Source organism: Rhinopithecus bieti, unplaced genomic scaffold (genome assembly GCF_001698545.2).
Source record: "Rhinopithecus bieti isolate Rb0 unplaced genomic scaffold, ASM169854v2 scaffold_36553, whole genome shotgun sequence".
In the NCBI taxonomy this organism is placed as follows: domain Eukaryota; kingdom Metazoa; phylum Chordata; class Mammalia; order Primates; family Cercopithecidae; genus Rhinopithecus; species Rhinopithecus bieti.
In genome coordinates, this window is record NW_016815774.1 from 1,112,946 (window position 1) to 1,136,198 (window position 23,253).

At 52.0% G+C, this 23,253-nt stretch overlaps 2 protein-coding genes across 7 annotated transcripts; one reads left to right on the forward strand and one right to left on the reverse strand.

The window, feature by feature from the left end:
* The first annotated feature begins 10,975 nt into the window (after positions 1-10,975).
* Positions 10,976-14,143, forward strand: SMIM29 (small integral membrane protein 29). The gene is given in 6 exon segments (XM_017853583.1): positions 10,976-11,558; positions 12,660-12,847; positions 13,038-13,063; positions 13,384-13,489; positions 13,665-13,791; positions 13,793-14,143. Coding segments are annotated over 4 exon segments (480 nt in total). The 5' UTR covers positions 10,976-11,558; positions 12,660-12,847; positions 13,038-13,044; the 3' UTR covers positions 14,021-14,143.
* An 874-nt stretch (positions 14,144-15,017) lies between these two features.
* Positions 15,018-23,247, reverse strand: HMGA1 (high mobility group AT-hook 1). Of its 6 annotated transcripts, none has more exons than XM_017853584.1 (5): positions 23,167-23,247; positions 19,981-20,159; positions 17,768-17,851; positions 17,038-17,088; positions 15,018-15,752 (listed from the first exon to the last, which is right to left on the reverse strand). In XM_017853584.1, exons 2-5 carry the CDS (start codon positions 20,113-20,115, stop codon positions 15,699-15,701), a joined length of 324 nt encoding a protein of 107 aa, XP_017709073.1. In that variant the 5' UTR covers positions 20,116-20,159; positions 23,167-23,247; the 3' UTR covers positions 15,018-15,698. The 6 variants fall into 6 exon arrangements, with proteins under 6 accessions (XP_017709073.1, XP_017709075.1, XP_017709076.1 ...); XM_017853586.1 differs by lacking the exon at positions 23,167-23,247 and adding an exon at positions 23,082-23,101; XM_017853587.1 differs by lacking the exon at positions 23,167-23,247 and adding an exon at positions 22,497-22,517.
* Positions 23,248-23,253: the final 6 nt, after the last annotated feature.

Consider the following 23,253-nt stretch of genomic DNA (forward strand, 5'->3'; position numbering starts at 1 on the left):
ATAGATATATATATATATATATATACACACACACACACACACACATATATATATATATAATTTTTTTTTTTAGAGTTACGCTCTTGTTGCCCAGGCTGGAGTGCAATGGCGCAATCTTGGCTCACCGCCACTTCTGCCTCCCAGGTTCAAGCAATTCTCTTGCCTCAGCCTCCCGAGTAGCTGGGAGTACAGGCATGTGCCACCACGCCAGGCCAATTTTTGTATTTTTAGTAGAGACAGGGTTTCTCCATGTTGGTCAGGCTGGTCTCCGTCTCCCAACCTCAGGTGGTCTGCCCACCTCGGCCTCCCAAAGTGCTGGGATTACAGGCGTGAGCTGTTTCATATATTTAGAAGCTCTCTTATTGGGCACATGGACATTTAGGATTGTTATGTCCTTGATTAACGTTTTTGTTATTATGAAATCACCTTCTTTATCTCTGGTAATATACTCTGCTCTGAAATTAACTTTGCTTGATATTATCATAGCCCTTCCAGCTTTCTTTTGATTAATGTAAACATAGTGTCAGCATCTTTCCACCCTTTAACTTTTAGCATATTTGAATCTTTACATTCAAAATGCATTCTTGTGGGCAGCATGTATTGAAGCTTGCTTTTTTATCCAGCCTAAAAATCTCTGATATTTAAATAGGTTGTTTAAACCATTTACTTTATTATTTTTTTTTATTTTTTATTTTTATTGAGACAGGGTCTCACTCTGCTTTCCAGGCTGCAGTTCTGTCGTGCGATCACAGCTCACTGCAGCTTCAACCACCTGGCCTTAAGTGATCCTCCCACCTTAGCCTCCAGGTAGCTAGGATTACAGGCATGTGCTACACACTGGCCTTTTTTTTTTTTTTTGGTAGAGACAGGGTCTTCCTATGTTGCCCAGGCAGGTCTTGAGCTCCTGGGCTCAAGCAAATCTCCCACTTCAGCCACTCCAAGTTCTTGAATTATAGGCAAGTGCCACCACGCCTGGCCTCCCATTTACTTTTTTTGTTTGTTTGTTTTTGAGATGGAGTTTAACTCTGTCATCCAGGCTGGAGTGCAGTGGCGTGATCTTGGCTCACTGCAACCTCTGCCTCCTGCAGATACTCCTGCCTCAGCCTCTTGAGTAGCTGGTATTACAGGTGTGTGCCACCACGCCCAGCTAATTTTTGTATTTTTAGTAGAGATAGGGTTTCACTGTGTTGGCCAGGCTGGTCTTGAACTCCTGACCTCGTGATCCACCCGCCTCGGCCTCCCAAAGTGCTGGGATTACAGGCGTGAGCCACCACATCCGGCTCCCATTTACTTTTTTGTTTTTTTTTTTTTGTTTTTTTTTTTTTGAGTCTCACTGTGGCCCAGGCTGGAGTGCAGTGGCGCAATTTCGGCTCACTGCAAGCTCCGCCTCCCGGGTTCATACCATTCTCCTGCCTCAGCCTCCTGAATAGCTGAGACTACAGGTGCCTACCACCACACGTGGTTAATTTTTTTTGTATTTTTAGTAGAGACGGGGTTTCACTGTGTTAGTCAGGATGGTCTCGATCTCCTGACCTCATGATCCGCCTGCCTAAGCCTCCCAAAGTGCTGGGTTTACAGGCGTGAGCCACCGCACCTGGCCCCCATTTACTTTTAATGTAATGGTTGATATAGTTATGTTTCATTTTATCATCCAGCTTTTTTTTTTTTTTTTTTTTTTTCCCCGCTTTTTTTTTTTTTTTTTTTTTTTTTTTTTTTGAGATGGAGTCTTGCTCTGTTGCCAAAGCTGAAGGGCAGTGGCATGATATCGGCTCACTGCAACCTCCACCTCCCGCGTTCAAGTGATTCTCTTGCCTCAGCCTCCCGAGTAGCTGGGATTACAGGCACCCGCCACCATGCCTGGCTAATGTTTGTATTTTTAGTAGAGATGGGGTTTCTCCATGTTGGCCAGGCTGGTCTCAAACTGTTGACCTCAGGTGATCCACCCGCCTCGGCCTCCCAAAGTGCTGGGATTACAGCGTGAGCCACCGTGCCCGGCCTTTGCTATTTGTTTTATAGTTGTCTTACCTGTTCTTGGTTCCCCTGTTCCTCGTTTTCTTTTCTTTTTTTTTTTTTTCTTTGAGACGGAGTCTCACCCAGGCTGGAGTGCAGTGCGCGATCTCGGCTCACTATGAGCTCCGCCTCCCAGGTTCACACCATTCTCCTGCCTCAGCCTCCTGAGTAGATGGTACTACAGGTGCACACCACCACGCCCAGCTAATTTTTGTTATATTTTTTAGTAGAGACAGGGTTTCACCGTGTTAGCCAGGATGGTCTCAATCTCCTGACCTCATGATCTGCCCGCCTCAGCCTCCCAAAGTGCTGGGATTACAGGTGTGAGCCACCCCCCCACCCCCCGTTCCTCTTTTTCTGCCTTTTTTTTTTTTTTTTAAGATTTCTTATTTTATATTTCCACTTTATTTTCTTTGTTGGTATCTATAACTCTTTGTTACTTTGTTAGTTACTTTAGGGTTCATACTATATACATCATCAATTCACCACAGTCTCTCATTAAGTGATGTTATACAACCTCATATATATATGAATATAGTAGTATATTCCCATTTCTTTCCCAACCTTTATGCTATTAAAGTAATACATAAATTGCATCCTTTATATTTATTGAGACTTTTTTGTTTTGTTTTGTTTTTTCTGAGATGGAGTTTCACTCTTGTCACCCAGGCTGGAGTTCAGTGGTGTGATTTCGGCTCACTGCAACCTCCGCCTCCAGGGTTCAAGTGATTCTCCTGCCTCAGCTCCCAAGTAGCTGGAATCACATGCATGTGCCACTACACCTGGCTAATTTTTGCATTTTTAGTAGAGACAAGGTTTTACCATGTTGGCCAGGCTGGTCTGGAACTCCTGACCTCAGGTGATTCACCCGCCTTGGCCTCCCAAAGTGCTGGGATTACAGGCATGAGCCACTATGCCCGGCCAAGACTTGTTTTGTGGCTCAGAATATGGTCTGTCTTGACAAATGTTCCATGTGCAAAAGTCCCACAACAGAATATTGGGTTTTTTGTTACAATCTATTACTTTTTTTTTCTTTTTTTTGAGATAGAGTCTTGCTCTGTCTCCCAGGGTGGAGTGCAGGGGTACGATCTTGGCTCACTTTAACCTTCGTCTCCCAGGTTCAAGCGGTTCCCCTGCCTCAGTCTCCCTGAGTAGCTGGGACTACAGGTGTGCGCCACCACACCTGGCTGTTTTTAGTAAAGACGGGGTTTTGCCATGTTAGCCAGGCTGGTCTCAAACTCCTGACCTCAGGTGATCTGTGCACCTTGGCCTCCCAAAGTGTTGGGATTACAGGTGTGAGCCACCGTGCCTGGCCTCAATTACCTCTTTAAAAATATTTAACTAACAAGACGGGGCAAGTTGGGCATGGTGGCATGCGTCTGTAATCCCAGCTACTTGGGAGGCTGAGACATGAAGATTGCTTGAACCAAGGAGTTCTAGACCAGTCTAGGCAACATAGGGAGAACTGGTCTCTAAAAACAAACAGGCCGGGCGCAGTGGCTCACGCCTGTAATCCCAGCACTTTGGGAGGCTGAAGCGGGCGGGTCACCTGAGGTCAGGAGTTTTAGACTAGCCTGGCCAACATGGTGAAACCCTGTCTCCATGAAAAATACAAAAATTAGCTGGGCGTGGTGGCAGGTGCCTGTAATCCTAATTACTCAGGAGGCTGAAGCAGGAGAATCACTTGAACCAGGGAGGCAGAGGTTGCAGTGAGCCGAGATGGCACCATTGCACTCCAGCCTGGGCAACAAGAGTGAAACTCTGTCTCAAAAATAAGTAAATAAAAGCAAACAAACAAAAATGGTGGTGTGTGTGTGGGGGGGAATATATGTGTATATGTGTGTGGAATATATGAGCATGTGTGTATGTACATATATACACACTGACACATATAAATATATTTACATATATATTTACTCACATAACTACCATTTTCAGTACTCTTCATTCCTTTAGGTAAGTCCATATTTTTTTGTTTTTTTTAAGTAGGTTTTTGGGGAACAGGTGGTGTTTGGTAAGTTCTTTAGCAGTGATTTCTGAGAATTTGGTGCACCCATCACCTGAGTCGTGTACACTGTACCCGGTGTGTAGTCTTATATCCCTCACCCCCTCCCACCCTTTCCCCCAAGTCCTCAAAGTCCACTGTATCATTCTTATGCCTTTGCATCCTCATGGCTTAGCTCCTACTTACAAGTGAGAACATAGGTGTCTGGTGTTCCATTTCTGAGTTACTTCACTTAGAATAATGGTCTCCAACTCCATCCAGGTTGCTGCACATCCCATTATTTCATTCCTTTTTATGGCTGAGTAGTATTCCATGGTGTGTATATATATATCACATTTTCTTTATCCACTCGTTGATTGATGGGCATTTGGGCTGGTTCCATATTTTGGCAATTCCAAATTGTGCTGCTATAAACATGTGTGTGCAAGTGTCTTCTTTCTTTCTCTCTCTCTTTTTTTTTTTTTTTTTTTTTGAGACAAGGTCTCGCTGTGTCTCATTCTTTTGCCCAGGCTGGAGTGGAGTGCACTGGCGTGATCTCGGTTCATTGCAACCTCCACCTCTTGGGTTCAAGAGATTCTCATGCCTCAGCCTCCGAAGTAGCTGGGACTACAGGTGTGTGCCACCATGCCCAGCTAATTTTTGTAGTTTTAGTAGAGACGGGGTTTCACCATGTTGGCCAGGCTGGTCTCAAACTCCTGACCTCAGGTGATCCGTCCACCTCGGCCTCCCAAAGTGCTGGGACTACAAAGTGCTGAGCCACTGAGTCCAGCTGCAAGTGTCTTTTTTCATATAATGACTTATTTTACTCTGGGTAGATACCCAGTAGTGGGATTGCTGGATCAAATGGTAGATCTACTTTTAGTTCTTTAAGGAATCTCCACACTGTTTTCCATAGTGGTTGTACTAGTTTACATTCCCACGAGCAGTGTAAAAGTGTTCCGTTTTCACCACATACATGCCAATATCTATTGTTTTTTGTTTCTTTTTTTTTTTGAGGCGGAGTCAGTCTGGCTCTGTCGCCCAGGCTGGAGTGCAGTGGCACGATCTCAGCTCACTGCAAGCTCCACCTCCCAGGTTCAAGTGATTCTCCTGCCTCAGTCTCCCAAGTAGCTGACATTAAGGGGCATACCACCACACTTGGTTAATTTTTTGTATTTTTAGTAGAGATGGGGTTTCATTGTGTTAGCCAGGGTGGTCTCAATCTCCTGTTCTCATGATCTGCCTGCCTAGGCCTCCCAAAGTGCTGGGATTACAGGTGTGAGCCACCATGCCCGGCCTGTTTTTTGATTTTTTGATTATGGCCATTCTTGCAGGAGTAAGGTGGTATCACATTGTGGTTTTGATTTGCATTTCCCTGATCATTAGTGATGTTGAGCATTTTTTCATGTTTGTTGGTCACTTGTATATCTGTTTTTTTTTTTTTTTGAGAATTGTCTATTCATGTCCTTAGCCCACTTTTTTCTTGCTGATTTGTTTGAGTTCCTTGTAGAATCTGGATATTAGTCCTTCGTTAGATGTATAGATTGTGAAGATTTTCTCCCATTCTGTGGGTTGTCTGTTTGCTGATTATTTCTTTTGCTGTGCAGAAGCTTTTTAGTTTAATTAATCCCATCTATTTCTCTTTGCTTTTGTTGCATCTGCTTTTGGGTTCTTGGTCATGAAGTCTTTGCCTAAGCCAATGTCTAGAAGGGGTTTTCTGATGTAATCTTCTAGAATTTTTATGGTCTTAGGTCTTAGATTTACATCTTTGATCCATCTTGAGTTGGTTTTTGTAAAAGGTGAAAGATGAGGATCCAGTTTCATTCTCCTACATGTGGCTAGCCAATTATCCCAGCTCCATTTGATGAACAGGGTGTCCTTTCCCAACTTTATGTTCTTGTTTGCTTTGTCAAAGATCATATCATTGGCAAAGAGTGACAGTATGACTTCCTCTTTACCGATTTGGACGCTCTTTCTTTCTTCCTCTTGTTGGATCATATTTTTATTTGGTACAATTACCTTTTTGCCTGAAGAATCTCCTTTAACAGTTCTTACAGTGCAGGTCTACTGGTGATGATTCCTTTCAGTTTTGTATATCTGAAAACATGGTTTTCAAAAATTTTTTAATTTTATGGCTCAATTTTTATCTATTTATTTATTTTGAGACCGGGTTATGAGACTGGCTAATGTTTGTATTTTTAGTAGAGACAGGCTTTCACCATGCTGCCCAGGCTGGTCTCAAACTCCTGGGCTCAAGTGATCCACCCGCCTCGGCCTCCCAAAGTGCTGGAATTACAGGCGTGAGCCACCACGCCCGGCCTGAAAACATCTTTATTTCTTGTTTTTGACAGATTTTTTCCCCAATATTCTAGACTGAGAGTTTTTTCTTTAAGTAGTTAAAAGATGTTGCTCCACCATCTTCTCACCTGGATTGTTTCCAGTGAAATCTTATGTCATTCTTAACTTTGTTCCTCTGTGTGTAACATCTTTACCACTGGCTTTGAGCAATTTGATTACGATGTGCTTTGGCATAGTTTCTTCATGTTGCTTGTGCCTGGGTTTATCGTGCTTCCTGGGTCTGTAGGTTTATAGTCATCTTTAAGTTTGGAAAGTTTTGTGTTGTTGTTGTTTTGTTTTTTGAGACAGAGTTTTGGTCTTATTGTCCAGGCTGCAGTGCAATGGCATGATCTCAGCTTACCGCAACCTCTGCCTCCCAGCTTCAAGCGATCCTCCTGCCTCAGCCTCCCAAGTAGCTGGGATTACAGGCATGCACCACCACGCCTGGCAAATTTTTGTATTTTTTAGTAGAGATGGGATTTCTTCATGTTGGTCAGGCTGGTCTTGAACTCCTGACCTCAGGTGATCCACCTGCCTCGGCCTCCCAAAGTGCTGGGATTACAGGAGTGAGCCACTGCGCCTGGCTCAAGTTTGGAAAGCTTTTGGTCATGGTTTCTTCAAATATTTTTCTGTCCTTTTTTTCTTCTCCTTTTGGACCTCTAATTATCCATATATTAGGCCATTTATGGTTATCCCACAACTCACTGATCCTTTTTTCATTTTTCTTTGTTTTTATATTTTTTATTTTTTAATCTTTGGGTTTCATTTTGGATAGTTTCTATTGCTATGCCCTCAAGTTCACTTGTCTTTTCTTCTGTAATATCTTACCTGCCATTAATTCTGTCCAGTGTGATTAATCCTGTCCCGTACGGTTTTCTTAAAATCTGATACTGTAGTTTTCATCTCTAGAAGATCACTGGGATATTTTTCATACATTCCTTGTCTTAAGTGCTGGGATTACAAGTGTGAGCCACTGCACCCAGCCAGGGTCTTTTTTTTTTATTTTTGGGACAGAATTTCACTCTTGTCACCCAGGCTGGAGTGCAATGGCATGATCTTGGTTCACTGCAACCTGTGCCTCCTGGGTTCAAGTGATTCTCCTGCCTCAGTCTCCTGAGTAGCTGGAATTACAGGCTCCCGCCACCATGCCCGGCTAATTTTCGTATTTTTAGTAGAGACGGGGTTTCACCTCTTTGGCCAGGCTGGTCTCGAACTCCTGACATCAGGTGATCCACCACCTCGACCTCCCAAAGTGCTAGGATTACAGGCATGAGCCACCACACCTGGCCACCAGGGTCCATTTTTTAACGGATGTCAGATATTATAAAACTGGGTATTTTGCCTTCCTATAAATCTTCTTGAGCTTCATTCTAAAAGTTAACTGAAAATAGTTCAATCCTTTCAGGTCTTGCTTTTTTGGTTTGTTCAGTGCATCCAGAGCTGGAGGACACAAGGATGAGTGAGGCATTAGCTGAAGTGGGCAGACAAGTCCAGGCACTAACCACAGCAGCATGGATAAGGAGGCAGTCAAAACTCGAGCAGCGAAGCACAATGTAGTCTCAACCCCACCCTAGCCTCCCGCTTCCTGAAATGGCAGCTGCATGAAGAGGGAAGGCAGAGCGGCAGTTTTCCTGGCTATACTTGGAGGTACTCTCATCAGATATGAAGCTTGAACACAGGAAAACACCAGGCCTCAAATGTAGCTCTGGGGCAGCTGTCAGCAGAGAGTTGTCCAAGAAGAGAGGCCCACCTGTCATCTCATCCCACTCTGCTGTTAATGATCAGGCCAAGGGCCCTGAGAAGTCATCACATTGCTTGGGCATCAATTGACTCATCTGCAAATCACGGTTGCTCCACCTGCCCTGCCTAGCTCACAAGGGTGTTCTCTCTTAGGAGTAAAGAAAGTAAAACCCAGGCAGGTGGCTCACGCCTATAATCCCAGCACTTTGGGAGGCTGAGGCAGGTGAATCATCTGAGGTCAGGAGTCAGAGACCAGCCTGGCCAACATGTTGAAACCCCGTCTCTACTAAAAATACAAAAATTAGCCAGTCATGGTGGTGCACACCTGTAGTCCCAGCTACTCAGGAGACTGAGGCAGGAGAATCGCTTGAACCCGGGAGGCAGAGGTTGCAGTGAGCTGAGATCGTGCCACTGCACTCCAGTCTGGATGACAGAGCGAAACTCCGTCTCAGGAGAGGGGAAAAAAAGGAAAAGAAAGTAAAATCTTTACTGGGTCTCTGGCCCTGAGAGTGGCTTTCTCCACATACCCCTCTAACCAATGTGACCACTGGGCCTGCTCATAGAGGGCTCTCAAGATTTGTGGTTAGAAGGCCTGAGGAACTGGACAAAAGTTGAATGTGCGGGCAGTCACAAGGGCCTAAGTTCTCAAACCCCATCACTTACCCCCAACTTGCTTGCAAGACGTGGCAGGCCCAGCTCCTCTGTCTGACAGAAGCCTAGGATGAGGGGTCTCCCTACTCTCCAGACTCAAAAGCTTGAGAGCAGTAGGAGATCCAGCTGGAGCTTCCAGACTCACGCATTTCTTTCAATCCTTTCCCTCCATCCTTGATTCCCCACCACAGTCAGATGGTGGGGTCTGGAGACAAGGGATCAAAGTTTCCATCTACCCTCTGACCTCTGCACCAGACCTGCCCTCATCCAGCCTTCCCTGGAAGGGCCTGAGGAAACCTGTGGCTGGACCAGACGAAGCAACTCACCCATGTTGGCACCACTGGCTGCCTCTAGCTAATAGGGCCTGGGCTCCCAGAACCTCACATCTGCCCCTAAGGGTTCCTCTGGCAAGAACAGGGTGACCTAGATCATGCCTTTTGCCCATTACCACCTGGTGATCCAGGAGGGCTTTAGCCTGGTTCAGCTGCCAGAACCTTGATGTTCTTGGGTGATTTCCATAATCTGCCAGTCAGTTTTCCCAATCATGTGTGATTTTGGGGGGGTAGAGGAGGGTCTGCTACAAAACTATATATATATATATATAAATAATATGTATACACACACACACACACGTTTGACATAACTGTAGATTCATATATAGCTGTAAGAAATCATACAGAGAGGGCCGGGCGCGGTGGCTCACGCCTGTAATCCCAGCACTTTGGGGGGCCAAGGTGGGCGGATCACGAGGTCAGGAGATTGAGACCATCCTGGCTAACACCGTGAAACCCCATCTCTACTAAAAATACAAAACATTAGCCGGGCATTAGCCGGGCATGGCAGCGGGCGCCTGTAGTCCCAGCTACTCAGGAGGCTGAGGCAGAATGGCGTGAACGTGGGAGGTGGAGCTTGCAGTGAGCCGAGATCGCGCCACTGCACTTCAGCCTGGGTGACAGCGTGAGGCTCCATCTCAAAAAAACAAAAAAAGAAAAAAAAGAAAAAAAAACCATACAGAGAGGCCGGGTGTGGTGGCTCACACCTGTAATCGCAGCACTTTGGGAGGCCGAGGTGGGCAAATCACCTGAGGTCAGGAGTTCGAAACTAGCCTGGCCAACATGGTGAAACCTCGTCTCTACTGAAATTACAAAAATTAGCCGGGCATGGTGGCAGGCGCCTGTAGTCCCAGCTACTCGGGAGGCTGAGGCAGGGAGTATCACTTGAACCTGGGAGGCGGAGATTGCAGTGAGCCAGGATCGTGCCACTGCACTCCAGCCTGGTTGACAGAGCAAGACTCCATCTCCTAATAATAATAATAATAATAATAATAATACAGAGAGATTGTGTACACTTTGCTTAAATTCCCCCAATGCCTGTAATCCCAGCACTTTGGGAGGCCAAGGTGGGCAGATCACGAGGTCAGGACATCGAGACCATCCTGGCTAACACAGTGAAACCCCGTCTCTACTAAAAATGCAAAAACATTAGCCGGGCCTGGTGGCGGGCGCCCCTAGTTCCAGCTACTCCGGAGGCTGAGGCAGGAGAATGGCATGAACCCAAGAGGTGGAGCTTGCAGTGAGCCGAGATCGCGCCACTGCACTCCAGCCTGGGTGACAGAGCGAAACTCTGTCTCAAAAAAAAAAAAAAAAAAAAAAAAAATCCCAGAATGATAACGATTTACAAAACTGTAATAATCGCAACCAGAATACTGACACTGGTAAATTCCACTGGCCTTAGTCAGATTTTCCCAGTAAATGTGTGCCATTTTAATGATAAGACCACAAAAGCTTTGACCCAAATTTACCGACTTAGCAAGTTGCCTTTGACCCGGGGGAACCTCACCCCGCCGCTTCGTGTGTTCCCTAAAACCGAAAACAGGTGAACAGGAGGAACTTAACATTTCAGGGGATATTATGTGGTAAACTCCCTGCTCATGTCATCATTTAATCCTCACAATAGGCCGGGCACGGTTGCTCAAGTCTGAAATCCCAGCACTTTGGGAGGTTGAGGCAGGCAGATCACTTGAGGTCACCAGTTCGAGACCAGCCTGGCCAACACGGTGAAACTCTGTCTCTACTAAAAATACAAAAAAATTAGCCGGGCGTGGTGGTGCGCGCCTATAATCCCAGCTACTGGAGAGCTGAGGCAGGAAAATCGCTTGAGCTCAGGAAACGGAGGGTACAGTGAACCAAGATCGTGCCACTGCACTCCAGCCTGGGCGACAGAGCCAGACTCCCATCTCAAAAAAAAAAAAAAGGCGCAGAGAGGGTGGGCGTGCCAGGGCCCCCGGTAGCCCAGTCCTGCCGCACTCCACCAGTCGAGCACAGCCCGAAGGCCAGGGAACAAACATAGAAGGAGGCCGAGTGGGCCCGGAGCAGGGTCCTGCCGCAAAGGGCCTGGGCTCAACGTTAGAGCGCGGCACGACCCTACTCTGGCTGCAACGAGACGGGTAAGTGAGGTGGTCGCCAGGGACCTCACAGAATCCGAGCTCCTGACGCGAGCGGGCCAGGGGCCTCTGGAAAACTGCGCGCGCCCCGCCCTGCCCAATCCTGCCTGGAGCCGCCCTCTCCTCCCCCGCTGCGTAGCCCTCGGCTGCCCCCTGCCGCCGCGGGGCGGACCGTGCAAGCCCCGCTGTCCCCGCCTTCGCACCGCCCACCCCCGCCTCCGGATTGGCGGCTCCAGAAATCTCCAGGCCACCCGCTTTCCGCTACCGGATTGGCTGCGCCCGGGCGCTGAGGCCCGGCCCATTTCCCCGGGTCCTTTGATCACGCGCCTGACGGCTTTTCCGGGGCCGGGGAGCCAACCGAGGGCGTTCCTGTCGGGGCTGCAGCGGCGGGAGGTAAGGCATGGCCAGGCCGGCTGGGCTGCAGAGCGCCGGCACGGGTCCACGCCTCGGGGTGCCGGGCTTCCAGGATGTTCGGGCGCGGGGCGGCTCATCCGCGTCCCCCAACACCCCCCACCTCCGGCCTGAGCCTCCCAGCGCCGTGGGAACCACCTCCTGTCCGCTGTTGCTGGCCCGCATCCTAGCAGCGGCCTGACGCCCTCCCCACCCTGGCATGCCCCCTTGGCCTGGGACGATGAGCATACGACTGGGTAAGGGCAAGCTCGATGCCCCGTGCCCTACGGACACGGGGGTAGGTCGTTCATACCTTGCCCTCTGATAGAGACGCAAGCGAACCTGGGTCGCGGACCTTGGGCCATCAGCGTGCAAACCGCCCCAGGACGATTTCTTTGCTTCTGTCGATGGGGACTGACCCTCTCCACCTCTGCCTGTCAGCCCAGGCCAGGAGGGGAGGGACCTGGGCGGAGCCCTGGGTGGAGACAAGAGGAAGGTGACATCATCTTGAAGATACAATCCAGCTTTACCCACTCGTGTCCACCCTGGCACACGAAACCGATGGGGCAGAGGGTGTTCGGGCTGTATGTCTGAGGTGACACCAGGGACAAGGGCATAGAACTCAGGGATGGAGCCCATCGCTTGAAGTGGGATTGGACCAGGATGGAAGCGGGCTCCTTCAGATGCTCCCACCTCACCCCTGACTGCAGTGCAGGTCCCTCCTTTAGACCTCATTTATCCATTTTGCTCCACTGGACAGGTACTGGCAGCCCAATGCCCCAAAAGGGCTGGGGCAGGCACTGGAAACCTGCACTTCTTTCCCCAGAAGTTGAGACTTGTAAATGTCTCCAGCTGGGCCCCGCCCTGATATAGGGATAGGAGTTGGGCAGGACTCAGCCCTGGATCCAGGCCTTCCCTTGATCCCCTTTCCTGACAGGATTTGCCAAGACTCACTGGAGGGTTACACCCAGTACATCTACCTGGAGGATCCCTCCTCCCAGAATTTGACCTGGGACCAGTTTTCATAGATCTCCAGCTCTGGGGGAGGGATCGAGTCTGGATGTCACCTGGGTGCAACTGATAACCTCCCTTCCTCCTCCCCAGGGAGCCCAGTGGAGGCGCCCTCCCGAAGTGCCACTGCCCATGCTGACCAACCACCCAGCCCTCCGGCTGCTGATGTCATGAGTAACACCACTGTGCCCAATGCCCCCCAGGCCAACAGCGACTCCATGGTGGGCTATGTGTTGGGGCCCTTCTTCCTCATCACCCTGGTCGGGGTGGTGGTGGCTGTGGTAAGGAGCCCTCATATACGCACACAGACACCCACAGCTTTGCTAAGGCAGGGGCTGGGTGGGCCTGGTCCAGTCTGCACAGAGTCCCCACTGTCCTGTTGAGGGAGTGAAGGGTGTGGAGGTGGGCCTCTCTCTGCTTGTGGGCCTTCCTGGGCTCAGCAGCCCCCACAGTGCTGTGTCTCTGTTGCAGGTGATGTATGTACAGAAGAAAAAGCGGTGAGTGTCCCTGTCTCCCCACCTGCCCTATCCCCACACCCATTCTGAAATTCCTGCTCATAGGCTCTGAGATTTCTGTAAGATGTCCCTCAGCCATCCTGATACAAGCCTGAATTTTGTTTTCCTTGCCCCAGCCTGAGGTTACTCACTGGGGAAAGCCCCTTTGTAGAATCAGGGTTGTATTCTTGGAGCTATAGTGTGTCCCAAAAGGCACCCACTGGAAGTGCCCCTGCCTGGGAGAGGGAGGTGAGATGGGGCAGCCAGGTGTTTGATGAGGGTTGGGGGGCCTCCTAGGCTGAGTCCCCTCCCCTGCTCCCCAGGGTGGACCGGCTGCGCCATCACCTGCTCCCCATGTACAGCTATGACCCAGCCGAGGAACTGCATGAGGCTGAGCAGGAGCTTCTCTCTGACATGGGAGACCCCAAGGTGAGCACTTGGGCGCCAGGGGTAGAATGAGGCAAGGTGGGGGTTAGCCCTGTTCCCAGCCATACTCGTGCACACTGAAACCAGAGCCTGGTCCTGCTTACTTGGGCTGTAACTGAGTGCTACAGACTCCCAGGGAACACAGCCCAGCCTTGTGGTGTGGTCTCCTCCCCGACAGGTGGTACATGGCTGGCAGAGTGGCTACCAGCACAAGCGGATGCCGCTGCTGGATGTCAAGACGTGACCTGACCCCCTTACCCCACCCTTCAGAGCCTGCGGTCCTGGACTGCCTGGGGCCCTGCCGTCACCCTGCTTCCCCTGCCATCACCTGGCTCCCCCTGCTGGGTGCTGGGTCTCCATTTCTCCCTCCACCCACCCTCAGTAGCATCTGCTTCCCACGCCCTCACCATCACCTCACTACCCCCAGGCCTTCTGCCCTTTGTGGGTGTCAAGCTCACTGCCCACCCACAGGCACTCATGGGAGGTTTTCCTTCTGGGATGGGGGCGGCTGGGAGACACCTTTGCTTTCTCTAGCCCTCCTGGGCTTGGCTTGGGCATAAATCCCCAGGAGGGCTTTGGAGTTGTTTCCATGGTGATGGGGCCAGATGTATAGTATTCAGTATATATTTTGTAAATAAAACGTTTTGTGGCTAGGGATTTTGTTGATTTCATCAAAAGAGGCTTAAAATGACCTTCCTGAGGTGATTCCAGTGCTATTTCCCCTCCCTTCCCACAGCCTGAAGGACGGGGGCCAGAACACAAGTGTCACCTACCCTACCTGCCCCAGGTTTTAGGGGCACACACCACAGGAGACTCCAGTCCAGAAAAGGATATTTTTTTTTATTCAAGTAACTGCAAATAGGAAACCAGAGGGGGAGCCCCAGGCTGGGACAAACACGGCTACCCCTCCCCAACAGAACAGGGGGAGGTGGCGGCCCCTACACCCTTTATGGTCGATTCGGGCCCCCTTGCTCACTCTGCTGCAGCATCCTAGGGGCAGGGCCCCACCTTCCCTGGGACTGGGGTAGTCGGTCACCCAGCCTGCCATGCCCCAGCCCCTCTTCCCCACAAAGAGTATCTCGGGGGAGGGGATCGTGGGCAGAACAGGAGGCAATGAGGATGAACATTTGGCGCTGGTAGCAGCAGCAATGACGGATGTCGAAGAATGGAACATTGAACAAAAAACAACACAACTGTCCAGAGGTAGTTTGTGAACAGAGGAAAAATGGAACCAGAACCTTGGGGGGCAGGGAGGAGCAGGAGGGGGGTTGGGAGAGGGCAGGGTGAGCTCCTTGTTATTGGTGCCCCATCTGAGGATGGGGAAATGGCTGAGTGGCGGAAGCAAAGTAGGGTTAGGGGAGCAGCCCCAGCCCACCTCAGGTGACGGCCACAGGGCTCACCTGTGGGCCTCACCTGGACAATAAGCGACTGCATCTCCATCACCACAACATGTACTCAGATCCCAGGTGGAGGGCAAGGGGGCTGCGGCCACAGTGAAGAGGGAGTAAGGACACACCCCTCCTGCCTTCCTGGAGCCAAAGGGGGCAGTAAGGACACACCCCTCCTGCCTTCCTGGAGCCAAAGGGGGCCGTCCAACCTAGTGCAGGGACTAGGGAAGGTGGGGAAGGATGAAAAGTGTGAGCCCCATGTGGTGACAAAGACAGTTTGGCTGGGAGAATCCTGGGGCCAGCACCTCCTCCACTGGCCACACCTGCTGCTGCCAGGGCAGTGGAGTAGGGCGGGCCAGGATGAGATGGGGCTTGGGCCCCTTTTAAGGCCAGGGGAACCCTCCCAGGTCCCACTACAGGAAGCCAGAGGGAACAGTGAAGGAGCAGAGAGAGCGCCCCCAAACCAAAAGCCCAGAGAGCAATGTCCCCACCACCAAGGGAGTGGGGACGCAGCAGGTGCAGGGTGCGGCTAAGTGGGATGTTAGCCTTGTCCAGGAGGGCATGTGTGTATGCGTGGATGGGTGGGGGGAGCTGGGAACTGAGGCCAGGGGAAAACTGCTCCCCACTCAGCCCATGGGAGCCCTGCAGCGGCTGGTGTGCTGTGTAGTGTGGTGGTGAGGGCACAGGTGGAAGATGGGGGTGGCGGCCAGAGGCAGTGGTGATGGTGGGCCTGGGGAAGGGGTGGGGGCGGTGGGAGCGGAGCAAAGCTGTCCAGTCCCAGAAGGAAGCTGCTCCCCCAGTGAGGAGCAGGCGGCACGCATGGGTCACTGCTCCTCCTCCGAGGATTCCTGCGAGATGCCCTCCTCTTCCTCCTTCTCCTGCGAAGTGGGCAGTTGTTGGTGTGAGCTCTGGCCTGGCCCCCCTCTTCCACCCCCAGAGGCTGGCCCCCACCCGCTCCCTGCACTCCCTGACTCTCCTGAAGAGGGATGAGTCAGGGCTGAGTGTGTGGGTGACTCAGCAACCTCCACGGCCCGGCTTCATTCATAAAAAGAATTTAAAAGGAGGAAAAAACCCCACACACATGCTGCTGTCACCCAGAGCCAGAAGCCAAGCCCCCTTGGCCCCCAAGCCCATGGAGCACAGGAGGGCAGAGCTCAGGGCAGCACTGAGCTTCAGGACGTGACTGGGTCCCTAGGGGAGAAGAGGTGGGGAAGAGGTGGCTGGGGGAGGAAATGGGAAGGGGTGGCTAGAAGGTACACGAGCCCTCTGGTGGGTGCAGGGGAACCAGGGGCAGATGCTGTGCTGTGGTGCCCTGGCCCTCGGGAGTGGCCGAGGGCTGACCCCAGGCCGGGGTGGGGAGGAAGGGGAAGTGTGTGCCGCCGGGGCTCACTCACTGGGCGGGAATGTCGGGACACCACACGGGGCTACAGCCCCCGTGCCAGGCACAAACTCCAAAACAACTTGTTTCCTGTTACTCACTCTTGGGGCCTGGCCAGCAGCACCCCCTACCCCCCTCCACCCCAGCAGTGGCTCAGCTCGAGGAATGACAGCTTCAGGGATTTGAGGGGCAGGCTGGGGGTAAGAGGGCCAGGAGCTGGAAGGCTGGGTGACCCTAACTGCAGTGGCCCCTAGAGGCACCCTCCTGACTCAGCCCACCGAGCCTTTCCACCAGCTGTTTGAGGGCCCAGAAGTGGATGGTGCCCTTCAGTGCGGTGTGGTGGGTCACATCAGAACTCCAGCACCGACCCCTCCCAGGGCCCAGCTCCTTCACTGTTTCTGTTCTCCAGAGGATTATAGGAAGGACAAACCTTGCCCCTGTGGCTTCCTTTCCTCATCTCTAACTGAGGGGGACACAGGCTAGATGACTTCCCAGATTTCCCCCAGAAGTTCTGAGGATTCTAGGAGCAGGAGAGGGACCCCCCCACATACACAACTAGGGCAGGGCAGGGGGATGTGGTCTGGTTTGTACCTGGGACCCCTCACTTCTCATGGGCACAGCCCAGGCCAGGCACCTTCCCCGCTCTGGACTTCTGTAAAATCTGATGTCCTAGCAGGTCAGGGACAGCCTTTCCATAGGGGGTGCATAGCATTAGGTACTGTGTACTCTTAACACCCTCACTCAAAGAGCCCACGAGGCAAGCAGCAGTCTGCTTCTTCACCTACCAGTTTTTTGGGTCTGCCCCTTGGTTTCCTTCCTGGAGTTGTGGTGGTTTTCTAGAGGGTTAGAGAAAATATCTCCTAAGTCCAAAATGCTCAATAGTGCTCACCCAATGCCCAGTGGTGAGGGAGGGGCAGACCTACCTGCCTGTTCAGGGCAGCCCAACACTCTCACCCAACAGGCCCACCCAAGTCCAGCTGGCGATGACTGGCCAGCCACATTTGCCCCCTCAACATACACACACGCCCCCTACTCCCATCTCCACCCATGACTCAGAGGATATGAGTCGTGTCTTAGAAAAAATAAAATAAAAAACAAAACAACTTTTCTGAAAGGCTGATGCCACTGTGAATCTGGCCTTTGCTGCCTGTCCCCACCCCCACTTCAGGCTCCAGGGGACCCCAAGAGGAGAAGGTAACATTCTCAGCCCAGGGGCTGGCAGGGACCCTCCACTCTCCCCACTCCGCCTTTCTCTAGATCAGGAAAGCCGTGGGACTTCTGACCTCATCTCCACATTGTCCTGGGCAGGACCAACCCCACAGAAGTGAGACCTTAGTCACTGCCCCACTCTCCCCAATTAGCAAAGACTCATTGCCGCCCCTGTACCAGGGAAGGGGGTGCACAACTGGGATGACTGAGCCCCTTCCCAGACCTTCCCACAGCCGTGGCCATGGAGCCAACAAGGGGATCCTCTGCTGGTCATCCACCCAGGGCTGGTCCCATCTCAAGTCTCACCCGGGTCTTGGCAGCACCCTTGTTTTTGCTTCCCTTTGGTCGGCCCCGAGGTCTCTTAGGTGTTGGCACTTCGCTGGGCTCCTTCTGTAAAGACAGAGAGGATAGTCAGGGACAGTCACCACCTGTTTCCATCCCCTTAGAAGACACAGCCCTCCGCCTCCTCAACAAGATTAAGTCAGCAAGAACCAAGAACCACCTTTGACCTAGGAATCCCTTCAGGATCCAAAGCTCCAGTTTGAGCATCTTTGCAGAGTGCCTCCCACCCCTCCCCTTGCCTCCCTGCGGATTTCTAAGACACAAAATGACAAGAGCCCAGAAGACCCCTAGGAAAAGCATTCTGGGGACAGAAAGATACTGTTAGGTGGCTCTGCCCAAGTGTCAGTTCTGACACTGATCTTGGGCAGGATACATAATGCTGGAGCCTCAGTTTCCTCATCTATAAATGGTAAAGACTTCCCTCGCAGGGTTGTCATGGAGATTAAATGGGTAATGTATGGTTATCTAGCACTGTGCCGTGATCACTGCCCACCCTCTCAGATGACCTATGCTGGACACACACTCCCTGCCTGCACTTACAAACCTGGAGCCCATCCAGGCTGCCCCCAGAGAAGGGGAATTACAGCCGGACCACCCCAGAGATCCCTGCCATCATTCCCACTGAAATTTTAATAAGCCCTAAATATAATAAAAAGCTGCTGCATAATGCATAGAAGGTGCGTGGTGAAGGCGCGCCAGCTACTGTTTCCTAGGGGGCTGCCCATGGCCTGTCTATAACCAGGGTCCAGTAATCCAGCACCCCTCTTGACACCTCCCACTGACCATGGCTAACAGCTGGGGTAGGAGGGGAGACTGAGGGAGCTAGGCTAAGAGGACAAATGATCCCACCCCAGGTTCTAAAGGTGGCTGCCGAATTCCAACACAGCAGACTCATGACAGCTCGTGTCTCCCAAGGCCCAGGTCAGCACAGACCACTCTCCACCTTATGGACAGGGAAAACCTGCAGGTGAACAACCTACATCATGTTTAAAGGGCAGAGGTCAACCTCAACTCCTCTTACCTCCTCCCCAGGGAAGGGAAGTAACTGGGCTTCACCAACAGCCACCCCTCACTTGGGTGACAGCTGCCTCTGTAAGAGGCCAATATGGGCCCCCCCCAAGCCCAAGTGGCCATGCTCCCTAGGGTGCCCCACAGTGCCAGGCTGGCAGCTTCATCCTTCTATGAGGACCTTGTGGGGAGAGAAGCACCAAGGTTCTGAGGGTCACTGACACCAACTCCCCAACATTTTGACTTCTTGGGCTTCAATTTCCATCCACAGTGCCGGGGCAATGCCCATTCCAGAACTACTCATAACATGGCCTGTGCATGAACAGGTGCAGGCCCACGCAGGTACCTGTTTCTCACCTGGGATGAGGAAGTACAAGAATCAACCATAAGTACTCAGAAACTTTACAGCAAATTGACAAAAATCATTTTACGAGCACTGAATCTGATTAAAAACCCTGAGCTTCTATGTATGTTTTATTTTGTTCATTCATCTTTTTTATTTTTTTTTTTTTTTTGAGACGGAGTCTCGTTCTGTCGCCCAGGCTGGAGTGCAGTGGCACAATCTCGGCTCACTGCAAGCTCCGCCTCCCGGGTTCACGCCATTCTCCTGCCTCAGCCTCCAGAGTAGCTGGGACTACAGGCGCCCGCCACCACGCCTGGCTAATTTTTTGTATTTTTAGTAGAGACAGGGTTTCACTGTGTCAGCCAGGATGGTCTCAATCTACCTAGTGATCCGCCCACCTCTGCCTCCCAAAGTGCTGGAATTACAGGCGTGAGCCACCGCATTCACCGCATCCGGCTGTTCATTCATCTTTACTACATTTTAAAATCACCGGTCCACAGTGGACTGGAAATTAAGAAAAAGGTGAGTGTTTTAAGTAAGCACTGGGTATGTGACCTCTGGGGTGCTTTAGGTTTGACTTTCTGCCATTGGCTTCAGAATTCATCTTGAATTCCTCGGCCCCCCGTTCTCTCCTGGTGGTCTCCAGAGATCTGAGCAGAGTTGCAAGCGGGGCAGGAGTACACACAGGTGGGAGGACACACCCACATGCTTACTGCACAGAATCATTCTGCACTCTCCATGCATGGTCTCCCCTGCTGAATGAAACTCCAGGTACCTCCCTAGCCCCAAAGGGTAAACCGAGTGAAGCAAAGGTTTGGACACCCACCTGACTCCCTACCAGCGCTGTCCCGGGACTCACCGGAGGCTGCTTGCGCGGCCTGCCCCGGCCCCGCTTCTCAGTGCCGTCCTTTTCCTGCTTGGAGGCCAAGGGCTGGCTGGACTTCGAGCTCGATTCGCTCATCTTCCCTTCTCTAAGGAGCAGGTGGAAGAGTGATGGCTGGGATGCTGGGAAACGGAAAAGTGCTTTTAGACAAACATCTCACTTCAGCCACTTTCTACCTCCTCATCACCCATACCTTCAAGGCACACTGCAGAAAACTGTGCTCCCAGGGGCCCCGAGGCCTCCTACTCTGCCCAGGATGGAGGGGTATGTCCACCCCCAGATGCTGCCAAGGGCGGGGAAGGGCCGTTGGCCCTAATCAGCTCCTTATCTATCTCCTGTTAAGAAGGGCTCTTTGTTGTCCTGCCTTAACACCGCCCCAATGGAGCAGGGTGGGGGGGTCCCAGGAGGTACAGCCAGTCCAGACCTAGCTACATGGGTGAGGCCGCCCTGGGACAAAGGTGTGGGGAGGTGGGGTCTGACGTATTGCCAGCATCCCCTCCTTCTGTAGCCAACTGCTGCCCTTTGTCTTTAAGAGAAAACCCAGTCTACGCAGTTCAGTGGGGACTAGGAAAAAAATGGAAAGAATGAGACCTTGTGATCTGGCAGCTACGGACATTGATCCCCTGCCCACCTCACTGACAATATTGCCTATCTGGCAAGGTCCAAGACTTAGGACCAAAAAGAGCCAATTGCATAGCTAGGGGGTGCCCACCCACCAGCTCTCTTCTCTGTTCTCACCCAGGGTAAATCCCTGGAGAATTCAAAGATTGGTATAATTGAGGGAGGGAGGAGATGGTTGAAGCTACAGTGGGTGAGGTGGGGGAGGAAAGGGAGCCCAAAGCCAAAGGCCATCCTCCTCTTTCCCCTTACCCCAACTGGAGGGGAAACTGCCCAACTGGAGTCAGATGGGACTTCGTCAGATGGGCAGAGAATTCTCCAACTGAAATGCACCGTCTAACAGACCCTAGCTGGCCCCCTGGCAGGGCTCATCCTAAAAGCTTCTTGATCATTTTCTAGCATCTTCCTTCTTCTTAAGGGTCTGTTGGGGTTTAATTAACCCCATCAAATCAATTTTTAGTTTTCCTAAAACTTCCCATTGGAAGGATGGCCTGCAACCAGTATTTTGAACACCCTGTACTACAGGCTTAGAAACGACAATTCTCCACATCTTCATCCTAGTCCTTATCATCCGCAGGCTACAGATGGATGAGACGCCGGAGGCCTAGGCTACACATTTTTCCAGTAACCAATCCCTGCCTGCCTACGGTAAGGGGTGGGCCCAAGCGGCTCCACTTCTGAAACCCTCTCAATCTGCAAGATGAAGGTAATTATAAGGTACCTGCCTGAACTACTCCTGACTACTTCAAGGATCAAACTAGGTAATAGTTTAGAAAAACTTAAAATAATGGAAAGAAATCTTCACTCTAACCAAAGAACTAGACCATTTGAAAATGATTTGTGGGCCAGCTGAGGTGACTCATGCCTGTAATCCCAGCACTTTGGGATGCCAAGGCAGGAGGACTGCTTGAGGTCAGGAGTTCGAGACCAGCCTGGACAATACAGTGGGACCCCCGTGTCTAATTTAAAAGAAAAAAAAAAGTTTTACCCCAATGAGAGGAAAAAACCATTTTTGCAAACTTGTGATTTCTGGTGGGCCCACGACCTCCATTCTCAAGCATCAAGAGACCCTCCAGACAGCGGGACTTTGCTAATTATTCTATCTTACAATGTTTCAGACTTGGAGACCCTTTTAAACAAGGTGGTTGGTGATTTATCCTGCTCCATCATTAGTGGCTTGGCCTACTATGCAATTACAGGCAATGATTAGAATCTTATATTACACCACAGGTCCCCCTTCAAACTAAACATCAAAATTAATCAACTAAACGAGTGCTGACCTCATATAAGGTCTGCCTGAGGCCCCCTCATCGAGGGGTTCCAGTTGGGCGAAGCCAGTCCGGAATCCCAGAGAGCCTGGCCCAGCCTGCCTAGAGATCTTGGCGGGTCTCCCTGGAAGCTCTCATACCATCTGGTGCCTCCCCCACCTCTTGCTGCTGGGGACCCTTTAATCCCCCTCAGCCAAACCCCCACGAACTAAACGAAGGCCCGAGGCCCTTTCCAGTGAGGCCAAGAAACGCTCGTCTCTTCCACCTGTTTCGGAACATCAGAGGCCTGTCTTGTAGGAACTACATTTAGGGCCTAACCCCAATCCCTCACTTTGTAATAAGCCCGCTTGGGCCTCAAGCCTGTCTCCTCCACACGCTGTGCTCCTGGAATACTTAAGGACTCTGCAGCAAAGGCCCTAGGAAATTATCTTGGGGGTTCCCTTATTTTCTTCCCCGTCCCCCGTAAAATGGTAGCCCAGAGAAGTCTGATGAGTTGCCGAAGGTCACACAGCAAGTTGGCGAGCAGGAAAAAGTAGGTTCCCGGAGACCCTTTCAACCCGACACTTTGCCTACCCGCCTAGCGGCTAGGGCTAAGCCCCCGAGGCATCAGGCTCCAGACCCGGCCCCAGGGTGACTCTGCAAGTGTCTGCGCCCGGCCTTTGCAGGCCGGCCGGCGGGACCAGGGGCCAGGGCGCGCGGGGGGAGGGGCGCAGGCCGCTCCTGCAGGCGCGGGAAAGCAGCGCACCCCGACCGCATGCACCGCCACGCGGGTGCACCCGGCCCCACTTCCTGCCAGAGGGGGCACCCAAGCCCGCCTTGGGGCAGGAAACCTGGCGCGCGCGGGAGCGGGGGAGAGGAAGAAAGCCCCCTCCCTCCGTCCCCTCCCCGCAAAATAAAGCCCCAGAAGAAAATAAAATAGAAACGGGGAGTCAAAGGGACTAGTTCCAACAGAGCCCAGCAAAGCAGCGAAACCAGTTTGTGGGGGCGGAGGGCAGGCCCGGCCCCTGGGGCTGAAGAGGCGCAGGCCAGGCCAGAGGTGGGGTCGGGGTGAAGCCCCAAACCCAGGCCCGCGCTCCGGCCTCATCTGCGGAGGGGGCGCGAGAGAAAGGCCGAGAGGGCGTAGGGCCGAATTTCGGGGTTCCTCCCCATCCCCCTCACTTCCAGAACTTCCCTGGGCTGCGGGGGGCGCCCGACCCCCCACTCTCCCGCCGCGCCGCAGCCCGTGTCTCTCCTCGCCCCTCACCCGGGCCCGGGCTCGGGCTCCGGCGGGAGCGGCCGCCGCGCGAGGTGCGCCGGGCTCCTCCGGGCTCCGCCGGGTGCACAACTCGCG